Raw genomic sequence first — 11,885 nt, forward strand, 5'->3', positions numbered from 1 at the left:
TCCATGTTGAAATACCCCGTGTCTCTAGAGAAAGGAAAAAAACGCAGTGACCCAGAGCAATGCAGCAGGGTGGAACATTCTGCTACAGAGTGGAAAGGTGAGTGTGTTTCCAAGCTCTTGAGTTCCAACCACTTACTAGCTGTGTGATCTGTGGCAAGTTCCCTAATTTATTTCAGACTCAGTTTGCATATCTATAAACTGGGGACTGTTAGTTGTAAAAATGCTTTGAAAATCTGCAAGACGCTATATAAACGTAAAGTATTATTATTGAGAAATGGCATACAGATAATTTGCTTGTTACAGTTGTATCAAATACATCTCTTCCTATTTTCAAATGAATGGATGTATCACCGTAGTCCCAGAGGAGAGACTTACTTTCCAGTCCAATTTACCAGCAGAGGTGATGTCAAGTTACAATGGACATTACTAAAAAGCCTACCAAAGCTATTGTCAGTTAGTTTTGTGGCTCGTGGTGGCCTCATGCATTGGCAGGGAATCAAACCTGGGTCTCCCGCATAGAAGGTCAGACTTTTATCACTCCACCAAAGAGTAGACATTAGGTAATTACCTCAATGTTCCACAATCTAGGGATTTTTTCCCAGAGACCAGATACCTGCTGGTGGAAGCTTTACTCCTCCAAAAGAGAGCATCTTGACAATTCAGGTGCGTATGTTAGGAGCAGGAAAGTTGTGGAGTTACCTTTCTGAGAGTGTTGAAAGTTACTGAAGGCAATAATCACAAATATGTAAAGTGTGGGTGTTGGAATGCAAAACTTAAGATGGTCTTCCATCCTCCCCCTTGCCAGGGATTGTTGCTCTGGGGAGAAATGGCCTTGCTCACCCAGGGCCTTAGCTCTAAGATCCCAGCCTGTAAACCTGATCTCCCAGCCTTGGCTTCCTCTTTGGCTACGTGGATGGCAACATGTCATTCTTAGCTGCTAACTGAAAAGTTTCCCCACCCCATGCAGAAGATACAAACAGCCCCCACTGTTAACAGTGACCCCACACTCAGAGCATCTCCCATTAGCTTCTCTCAATGAAGTATTGCCCTCTGCCAGAACACCACAGCCAGAGGAACAGAACAGAGTTGGGGCTATGCGGCACAAATCAATTTCTGGTTTATCGTGTGGGGGCTGGGGAGATGATCCAGAATTTGTCTACAGAAAGAGCTTAGGAGTGCTAATCTGGTTGGAAGGGGCAGCTAGGGGACTTGTCCTGAAGCTGCATTTCATAAGGTGCACACAGTTCTTACTCAGGTGTATATATGAATGGTTAAAAATAACAGTTACTTTAAGTTTAATTATTCTTATAAATTCTTATAGATCATTTTTATTTGAGTTGGTTTAGGGAGGAAAATTATGAGTTTTAAGGGTCAGCCCCCTCATGGTCCTGCCACTATAAACCCTCACCATTAATCTCATTATCCTTTTATGGATTTCCATTTGTAAGCACATATTCATCGATCTAATACATTTATTGCCTTTCTTCCAAAGAACCGACTGACTTTAGAGCAGATTAATTTTGTTTAGTTTTTGATAGTCCTCTCCTCTCCCCAGCCCCTATACACACACAGGTGAGCGTTAGAAAGTCATTTTACAGGAGAAATTGAAGCAGAGGTGTGAAGCGACGCGCTCCAGCCACAGAGGGGCAGTGCTGGGTACCGAGTCAGGCTCCGTTCCAGGCTCTGGGGGCTGCGCAGCCTGACTGCAGGGACAGACTCCCGGAGCTGCAATTCCTGGGCAGTGTGGGAAGGGTTCAGCTGAACTGCCAGCTCCTTGTTTCTTCTGTCATAGATCGACTCCTTGGGACAGATCTGAGAGCCAAGGCTGGTGGGGTGTGCTTGCACGCTGCCCACCCGCACGCCCTCACGCCGCTCCATGTATGTGTCCAGTGGAAAAACCCTAGGACGACACTACATCCTTTCTCTCACAAAGCCCTCCAAGGATGATCTCATGGCTGCAGACTAGCCCCTCGCAAGCCACGTCGACTCCCGCGGGCGCTGGGTCCCCCGGCTTCGCGTCTCCTCCCACCTTCTCACGGCTTCTTTTCTAGCGGTGCTCTCGCGTCCGCGCAGCTTGCCCGCGGTGACGCGAGCGATGGTTCCAGGGAGAGGCCTAGTTTGGGGGATGAGTGCTGAAGAGTGGTCCCGAGGTGTGGGGCTGAGTAGCGCGGTACGATGACGCTAGCGGGCCTGGGTCGAGGAATGGCGCCCTCCCTGGACCGAGCTCGAGCTGCCGAGCGGTCAAGTCCAGAGCGGGTCCCAGCGTCCTCTTAACGCCCACCTCCTCCGCCCCGGAGTCCCCAGGGGCGTGCGCAGGGAGGAGGTGTGCGGACGCGGGCGTGTTTGTAAGCTGGCAGCGGCGTTGACATTGAACTCCAGCTCCGGTGCGTGCGTGTGTACACGTGCGTGTCTGCGTGTGTGAGAGTCGTGGGGAAGGGGGCGGGCGAGGAGCTGCAGCAAACAACGGCCCTTCGAGAAGGAGAGCTGAGCGCGCCCCCTAGCAGCCGCCCGCACAGGCTGCGAGCGCTGAAGCCATTCATGATTTTGGTGACGTTATTCCAGGAGTGGGCGAGGAAAGGCGGGGCTGCCCAGGGCCAAGCCCCGCCTCCTCCCCAATAAATACAGCTTCCCCGGCTCTTTGTGGGGCCGGGAGCTCGGTGGAGAGTGTAGACCTCTGTCTGCTCTGCAGACGCCGCTGGCTGTGGGGTTGTTTCGGGAAGGCGGACCCGGCGAAGCCCAGTTCCCGCATTCGGCTGCCTGCCTGCCTCCCTGCCTGCCGTGCGTCTGTCTGCGCCCGTGTCATCCTTGCTTGGGACGCGGTGACCGTTTTTAAATCACAAGGGCGTGGGTCAGCCTCCCCTAGGACTTCATGTCTGTATATTTCCCCATTCACTGGTGAGTATCCTGCGCCCTCGGCGGGCGTCGGTCTCGCGGCAGTGGCTGCCCACCCAGGCGGGCGCCTACTCGTGCCGGCTAAGGGTGCGAGCGCAGCAGGCGGCGCCGACGCCCAACGCTAACCCGCCGCGCGATCCGGTGCTGGAGTCATCGTCAAGGTTGCAAAGGTGGGGGTGGGGGAAGGTGGTGCTGAGAGCATCCAGACAAAGGAAGTGAACTTAGAGCCCTCACCTACGTGATGGCCGGAGGGTGTGAATGTGGGGTGGGAGGGTGGATCGAGAACCAGAGATCACGCCTATAGCCCCCCGCCCCTTATAAATCCCGTAATGCGGTGGGCTGCCAGAGGCGCGCGCCCTGCCTGCGCTGGGGGCCCCAGCTCTCCGTCGGCCCCTCCCCTTTTTCTTTTTGTTTGCTTGCAAATCTCGACGTCCAGGCTGGCGGAGCTGGTGCAGCGGCGCCGTTTGCAGAGCTCCAGGGGGCGGGGAAAGAAGCGATCTCACACGTAAAAGCCACTAGCGGCAGGGTACACGCTGCACTCTTTCGACCCTTTCCGTCTCCATAGCCTTAAAAAAAAATCGAGGCGTCTTTGCAGGGGGCCAAGAGGATTCGCCCTCGCAGTTCCGGGCTGGAAGGATCCCGGGCCAGGCAGGGGACTGCGAAGGTTTGTACCCGACGAGGGGATCTGGGCCGGGAGCGATGCGCCGCAGGCGCCGCTCTAGACGCGGAGCTAGGCCCCTGCCCCCGGGACAAAAAGGAGCGGCCGAGAGGCGAGCGCTGGCTGCCCCTGAGCGCGCTCCCAGGTGAGGGAGTGGACGACTCAGCTCAGGCCCGAGGGGCAGGCGTCAAGGGAGGGGGAAGCAAGCTCTAGCCTCCGCGCGATCCTGCTCAGGCCAGCAACCGGAAAGTTCATGCTTCTCGCCTCAACTTTTCCGGCCCGCGCCACAGCCCCAGGCGAGGAGAGAGCGCCTCTACACCCGGCGAGGAGCCTGGCGAGAGCCCCGTGGCGGCTCTTCTGGCCCGTTTCTTCGGCAGCTGGCGGTAGTTTTTCCATGACCTGGGAAGAAACTCCGTTTTGTGGTCCCCGCTCTTGAACCTAAGCTTGCCCCGCAGCCCAGCACCTGCCTTTCACCTCCCCCTCCCCCTTCCCAACTGGCCCCGTTTGAAGAGGGAACTGAATTCTCGGAACAAAGTAAAATTTCTCCGCCCCTGGAGGCGTCTATGCCCCTGGCCGCTCAGAGCTTGCCAAGGTAGACAGATGTTAGCGCCCATCAGGGTTATCATCCTCTGAGAAATTAAGGTTTAGGATTGTTTTATAGTCGATTAACACTTCATAGTTAGTAACCCCCCCCCATATTAACTATTGTACATAACGGTGAGATAGGCATTATCAGCATCATAGTAACAGACGAACAGCACACCTGTGGCTCAGAGAGGTTCTATGACTTGTTCAAGATCACACAGTTGTTAGTGGCAGAGCCTAGCTAGAACGCATTGCTTCCGTTTCCAGTCCAGTGCCATTTCTACTCTGTGTAGTAACCATAAAAGAGAAGGAATCTGGTACCCCTGTTTCTCTCTAAAGCGTGGCCCTCCTTTTTTTCCTTCATGTGTAAAGGTATGGTGGTGAAAATACTAGGTGTTGTGTAGAGGGTATGTGGATTTTGGTATGTACTGTTTGGTATTATGTGTACAGGACCTTGTCTGTGCTCCTGGCTTGTGTAAGGATGTGAGAGGGTAATGGAATGTTTATATCCTGCTTATAGAATACAGAGCACTTTCACATGTCAGCCATTGGTGGGCAGCTTGGCCCCTCTGGAAGTTTCTTTTGCAGTCAGAGTCCCAGTATCCTTAAGGCTTTTAATCCAGGAGATGTTTCTCAAGCTGTGAGCTTGCAGTTGCTGCGGCTGGAGGTGGAGAAGCGGGTTGGATGGCCGATGTGAAGCCTGCAGAGAAGGTGAACCTTTGGGACTTTAAGTGGGACGTTTTTGCAAAGAAGAGCACCAGAGAGATGGAGAAATGTAGGAGGACAGTGCGCTTGGACTTGGTTGCCTGAGGTTGACCTGTTGCTGCTATTATATAATAATAATAATATGCATGTTATTATATAATAATATGCAGTTTGTCTTTGGATGAAATTCATGTGAGGATATATATATATGTATGTATAATCCTTCACCCTGGACGGATAAAGGGAGACTTGGTTGAACTGGTTTTAATTTAGACAGATGGACTCAGTTACTTTTGTTTTTTCTGGTTCTGTCATTTATAAAGAAAATCCAGCATTGCTTCTGTGCTTCTAGAAACAGAAGCAATGGGTTCTCCTCTGGTGGGTGTATATGAGAGGAGGTTTGCCAGAGAGGTTTTCAGACAATAAGCTTTGTTATTTGAGATTGAAAACTCTGATGCTGTGAGCTTATGAGGCGCTTTTTCAGGTTATGGGCTTGTTTTTCTGCAAGTTCTGTTTTGAACACTTCTCATCCTGTCCCAGACAGTCCCCTGATCTAACAACGGATGTACTGAGAGTGGGAACGTGAAAGTGTGTGTCTTTGTTGACATTTGGTCTGGGTTTCTTGGCAGCCCTGACTATCTGAGATCGGCCGAGATGACTGAGGTGATGATGAATGCCCCATCCATGGAGGAGATTGGACTCAGCCCCCGAAAGGATGGCCTTTCCTATCAGGTGAGTTAAGTTCTGAGTCCCCTCTGACTCTTTAGAGGATGGTGGCTTTTGCTTGGGCTGAAGGCAGCAAGAATCCTGTGCCACTTGTAAGGACTTTGTGACCTCAGGCAAGTCCCCTGATGCCAGTAAGCGTCAGTTTCCTCCTCTGTAGAGTGGGGACAACAATAGTCTGTACCTCATGGGGTTGTGGTAAAGATTCAACATGATGAGATGATGAGCACAAGGTATTCCTAGTGCCTGGGACACAGTAAGTGTTCAACAAATGTTAGCCATTGTTGTTAATTAGCCATCCTGGCTGTTGTGAACTCTCCCATTCACGGTGGCAAAGGAGGAAATGATTTATGCAGTTAGTTCAGACCAGAGCTTCCCTTCCCAGCTATGCCTTGGGCAGTAAAAACATTGCTGTGAGGGGCAGCTTATGGGAAAGGCTGGTCTGTTAGGGAAATGGCTGTGTCAAGTGCTGCTTTCTTCTTTAGATTAACACTAGACCAACTGATTCAGAGTTAATGGTTCAAACTACTTAGAGTTGAAGAGATGTGCCCCCAGCAGGGATGATATTACTGCTATTACCAGAATCTAGTTAGAGATTATCCTGTCTGATAGGTCCAAAATGTATACGGACCCAAAAAAGCTACCTGTGGATTCAGTAACACGTTTGGATTCTTATCCCAGTGTTCTTTCTACCACTTCATGCTACTTTTCCACACCCCTCTCAGGCTGTAGAGCAACTTAAGCTCCCTCTGGTACAGTGAACTACAGTTGGATTTGCTGGGAGAGTTCCTAGGTTATTATTAAATGTGGGAGAGGGTGGTGTTTAGTTGGGAGATTGTGTAGCGTGGCTGGCTCCTGTGAAGACGAATGGTGGTGCAGTGGGTCCATTCAGCAGGCATTAACTGAATACCCACTGTGTGCCAAGCACCTTACAAGTGTTACCTTGTGACCATAGCTCTGAGGTGGAAATTCCTGCCCCGCTGCACACGTGAAGAAACAGGCTTAGGCTGAGTAGGCAACTTGTGTCTCCTTAACACCAAAGCCTTGCTCTTTTGGTGTATCACGGGTCTGCACCTTGGGGCAACTCTGGCTAGACATTCCTTAGAACAGTTTCAGGGGCGTTTATTTTGTAAAGAAAGAAACAAATAGAAAGCCGTGTGGGTGGAGTGAGGTGCCATGGAGGGACAGTGATCAAAGAGCAGAGATGTAAGCTCAGATGGCGTAACGTAAACTTGGCAGGGGAAGCAGACTCATCCGCAGACACTCAGGAGGTTCAGGAAGGTGCTTTGTTTTGTGTCAGTATAGATGAGTCCCTTTTGCTTGTTGGAAGTGAGTATTCAGTTAGCTTGAAGGGGGATGTGAGGGTAAAGGAGAATCTCTTTCCTGGGTTGGTTTTATACCCCCAACCCCCAGAGTAGGTCGGAGGAAGATAATGGAGGGCCCCACAGCCTGGTTGGTGGTAGGTGTAGAAGTTTCCTGGCCCACTGGCTGTGGTGTTTTTGGATACCAGTTTCCAAGCCACTGAGTCAGACTGAATCTCTTTGTTGTCACAGGTGAGGTTTTCTTTCAGTTCTGCGCTTAGATTTCCATCACAGAACCTTTCCAAATGCAGTCATCGGCATGTTTTATGAGTGCTTTTTACATCCTCCTTTTAAATATGCCCCAGAATAAAGGGCCAGACCCTACCCAACAGTTTTCTTTACCTCTCGAGTCCTTCAGGCCATCCTGCTGGGTCTGGGGGTAGGGCAGGTTATAAGGGAGGAAGGGGCTGCAATGCTGGGTAAGGAAGGCTGACCTGGGGCCCAGTGGCTGGAGGAAACTAAAACCACCTCTGGGCTTCCAAGATGTCTTGGTACTCCCTGAGGAAAAAAAACAAAAAACCCACTGCTGCCGAGTCGATTCGCACTCAGTGACCCTATAGGACAGAGTAGAACTGCCCCCATAGGGTTTCCAAGGCTGTAAATCTTTATGGAAGCAGACTGTCACATCTTTCTCCCACAGAGTGGAGAGGGCATTTGAACAACTGATCTTTTCAGTTCGCAGCCAAGTGCCTTAACCACTGCTCCACCAGGGCTCCTGCCTGAGGAAAGGACCCTCGAATTGTCCCTTGTGGTGCTGGACTGTGGTCCTTTGCAGTTCTCACATCCCCTCAGGAAATCTATCCCTGCTACCTGGGCTGGAGCTACTGCCTAGTTCCAAATATCTTATTCAGAACTTCAGAGGACTCTGGTCACAAGACGATTTCAGGAAGATCTCCTGGTTGTCAGGGGAAGTTGTAATATTTAACCAGGCAACATTTACTGGGCTCTTGCTGTGTGCAGGGTACTCTGCTGGGTGCTGCAAAGTGGGTCTAGGGCTAAGGTGGGAAACCAGCATGTATATAAACAACTGTAACCCAAGGCAGTCAGCTAGAGCGTTACTGAAGCCATAGTCAGTCCAGGTATGGGATGGCAGTGATGCCATCTGACTGCTGGAATTTGAGAAGGCTTGAAAGAGGGAGGTCAGACCGGGCTGGGCCTTGAAAGAAAATTAGGACTTTGAGAGGGTACCTCCCTCTCTCGTCTAATTCTGTTACACCTTCAAATATTCCTTGGCACCCCCTGTTTATGCCAGATGCAGGGCCCTGCAGCATACTGGTCTGATAGATGTATGACTGATGTTCTCTGGGTCCACTCAAATTGAGTGCCATCCAATTAAACAGATTCCCACCAGAGCTATTGGGACTGGCTGAGGCTGGCACTGGGCCACAGCCTGCCCACCCTGCATGCTTGGGCTCCAGCTCAGAGCTGGGGGTGGGGGATCACCAGCTCTGTTCTGGGCATTCCTCCTGAGGATAATAATAGTAGGTGGCATTTACTGAGACCTCCTTTTCCAAGGAGCTGGAAATGGGAAGGAGACATCCATCTCAATTTGGCAGATGAAACAGAATCTCACTTGTGATTTGACCTTGAAACAAGGTCATAAAATAAATAGGCACGTTGGGCTTTGTCAATTATCCCCCACCTTGCAGACCTACCAAGAATGACATGCCCCTGATTTCTCTGCACCAGATGTGACCCCTTTCTTCTTTCAATGCCTGTATCATTTTGTACTTTCAAGTGATACTACATTGGGCTTTGAGGATACTGGTCTTACCTTACCTTTTACCCACTGATATCCTTGAGGCCAGGGGATGATCTAATCTCTGCACCCATGAGTCATCACCCTCCCCCACCCGTCACCCTCCCATGGTGCCTGTGAGCTCACTGTCCTCACAGATCAGGTGCTAAGGGACTGGTTGCTTCAGTGAATTTGAGTCTCCTGATTCTAAAGCTGGCCACATTTTCTTCTGCTTTAGAACTTTTGAAGGCCTCCTCAGGCTTGTGCCTATAAAGGTTTCAGATAGATACCTTTTTTACCTCCTTCAGGGAAGCACTATCTGTTGTCCTTGGGAAGTTAGTGCCGTTTTGTGTGTATAAAAATCACCAGAACCAGTGCATTGCTTTGTCTTAACATTTGTTTGGAGAGTATATTCAGTCAGTGAAATCCCTGTCTGTACATTCACTTGGCATGAATGACTATGTTCCGCAGGGTGGGTGAGTAAATAGTTACTAGAAAGTCTGAATGCTTTGCGAGCTGGCTGTGGGAGGCAGGCAGCTTGCCAATGAACAGGAGGGTCCTTGATGGCTGTGGCTCCCTTGTCACACTGCATCTGTGGACCTCGGGCTCTCTGGCCAGTAGGACAAGAATATCTGCTGCCTACCGCCATCCTCCTTTCCCTAATTCAAAGAAGCAAGTCAGCTGCTGCCTTGTGGAGCCTGCTCCCTGTGGGCTGCAGGGACTCTAAGAAGCTGGCATTGTGGAGTGCATTTCTGACTGTCTCTCCTTCGTGCTGTGGCCAAATTGGCCTGAGCTCTGTATGAGGAAAGGGGACCTGGGCCTTTGCCTGTGGGCAAGTACGCTGCCACAGCCAGGGCCAGAGTAACCAGTAAGCACGGTATGCACCAGCTTATAGTAAGAAAGGTGCGCACGGGCTCAATTGTACTTACTTACTAATCTGTAGTGCACAATTTCACCTGGTTATGTGGTGAAAACCAGGTGAAATTGTGCACTACAGATTAGTAAGTAAGCACAATTGAGCCCGTGCATACCTTGCTTATTGGGTAATTCGTCCCTGGCCACCACCCAGAGGACACTGGTATTCTGGCCTGACTTCCCAGTACAGCACACTGAGGCTTCTACAGCTTCTTCGTACTTGCTAAAGTCTGGATATGTAGGTAGTTCCTTGGCTTCACTTTCCTTTAAAACTGTCTCTTCTAAAGCCTCTGGACCCTGTCTGATGGCTTTATCCTTCTCCAGGTTCTTTAAATTCCTCTCAGATCATCACCTGTGTCTCTGACTGGCTGCCTTTTCTATTTCTTCTGCCTTTATTCTTGATCATGTACTCCTGCCATCTGATGTCCCTCCATGTGGCAGGCGAGCTGGGACTCTCCTTCTCAGGGAAGCTAAAGGAGGATACTTAGACAGCAGAAGGAGCCATTCCTTCACTCCCCACAGTGCTCCTCTTCCTTGTGCTTTCCCTTTGATCTACAGAACTAAGCGTCCTGCATCTTCCTCTTCATTTCTCAAGACAGGAGGGTGTGATATGGTGGGGCTTTGTATGGTGGAGAGGTGGGACAGTGTTGGGCTGACCTTGTCTTGTCACAGCCCTGTCGTTTGCTCCTTGCAGTTTGAGCACTTCTGTGTTAGCTCTGCATGAAGGAGCAGTTTAAAGGACTAGCTCTGGCTGAGAACTCACCTCTCACTGGATGGGACCTCTAGTCTCTTCTTCCTGAGAGGCCCAACAACAGCCAACTCCTTCCTCTCCCCCTCCTCACTCTTTATCAGCAACAGCAACACCTCCCTCGAGAACAGGTGCCCTGCAGAGACACTACTTTCTCTTCCCTCACGTCTGCGCTGAGCCTCCCTGTGAAGACTCCTGAGCCAGCTTTGGTGATGCCGTCTCTACCTGTGTAAGATGGGTTAAGCTTCCTCCCTGTTAAGCTTCCTCCCCGTGCAGCCCTCAGAAAGGTTCCTGCTCAGCGTCCCTGACTCCCACCCCCACGAGCCCTGGCTCATAAGGCCATTCTGGGCACAGCTTCTCAGCTAAGTGTGTCTAATGGTGCCACAGCACCTCCTCGCTCTGTTTGTCTCATTGGCTCCCCCCAGCCGTCGTACCCCACATGTTCTCGAGAGTTTTGGAGGCCTGCAGAGCAGCCACATGGAAGTCCCATGGTCACCAGCAGCCTTAAAAACAGCCCCTGTTGTCCCCATAGAGACATAAAGCTAAAATTCCAGAACACTCGGCAGGAGGCGTCCAGCAGTGGACACAAGTGTTACTGGAATTGCAGCAGGCTTTCTTTCTCCTCTCGCTTCGCCTCCACCCCGCTCCCTTGTTGGTAGAAATCACAGTAAGGTGATGTAAAACAGGCAGTTAGGGCCTTGTGCTTCAGAGGAAAAAGCATCCAGTTCTTTGGCAGCTTTAGGGCTGCATCCGCACATACTGCCTCCTTCTGAGTTCAGACCCACCTGTTCAGATCAAGACTACCTTGTATGACGGACTCAGCATCTTTCTTCCTGCGCTCAAGGCCTTGACACAAATGTCACGTTCATGGTTTTGTAATGCCCCTGGGTTAGGGCCTGCAGAGGGCTGGGAATATTCCCAAGGGGATCTCCCCAACCCCCCCCCAACCCCTCCCCCCACCGCCCGCCATGATCACAGCAGCGCGTCTGCAGCTCAGCCATGGAGAGAACAAGCTTTCTTCACTTTCCCAGCCAGGGTGTTGCACACTAGATCCCTACAGCCCAGACTTCCCTCAAAGGGCCTGTGTTAGGCCTGACGCCTCTCAAAGTGGTCATGTGTTCCTCACTCCCCAGAGCCGGGGGCTGTGTCTTTGTCCTTACGATACCAGACGCAGTATCCTACAAGTAAGTTGCTTAATAAGTATTGAGTGATTGATTGGGCCCTCCCTTTCCTGCCTGGAGAATTATCCCTCTACCTTGGTAATCCCATGGCGTAGATTTTTCTTTTTTTTTTTTTAGTATAATCAGCATTTTCTCTAAGTTGACTCAGTCTCCTAAACTAGATAGAGAGGAGGATTGCTCTGTTAGGGAAAGGATGAGTTTGGGTGGCGAATCTTGTGACTGTAGCCAAGAGCTATTCCTGGGTGTCTGGGGAATGTCCTGAAATGCTCTTTCAGGCCTGAGTCCTGAAATAATCCGCAGAGGATATGAAGGCAGGCTCATTCTCCTCAGAGGATATGAAGGCAGGCTCGTTCTCCTCAGAGGGTATGAAGGCAGGCTC

General features: G+C 50.9%; 1 protein-coding gene across 1 annotated transcript in view; it reads left to right on the plus strand.

The window, feature by feature from the left end:
* Window positions 1-2,647: 2,647 nt before the first annotated feature.
* LBH (LBH regulator of WNT signaling pathway) overlaps window positions 2,648-11,885 on the plus strand; it is a 26,529-nt gene continuing 17,291 nt past the window's right edge. Inside the window, exons 1-2 of the mRNA XM_004377652.2 lie at window positions 2,648-2,895; window positions 5,470-5,572. Of these exons, the coding sequence (XP_004377709.1) occupies window positions 2,870-2,895; window positions 5,470-5,572 (129 nt within the window). The 5' untranslated portion in view covers window positions 2,648-2,869. The remainder of the gene's footprint in view (window positions 2,896-5,469; window positions 5,573-11,885) is intronic.

This window comes from Trichechus manatus, unplaced genomic scaffold, assembly GCF_000243295.1.
Source record: "Trichechus manatus latirostris isolate Lorelei unplaced genomic scaffold, TriManLat1.0 scaffold00052, whole genome shotgun sequence".
Classification (NCBI taxonomy): domain Eukaryota; kingdom Metazoa; phylum Chordata; class Mammalia; order Sirenia; family Trichechidae; genus Trichechus; species Trichechus manatus.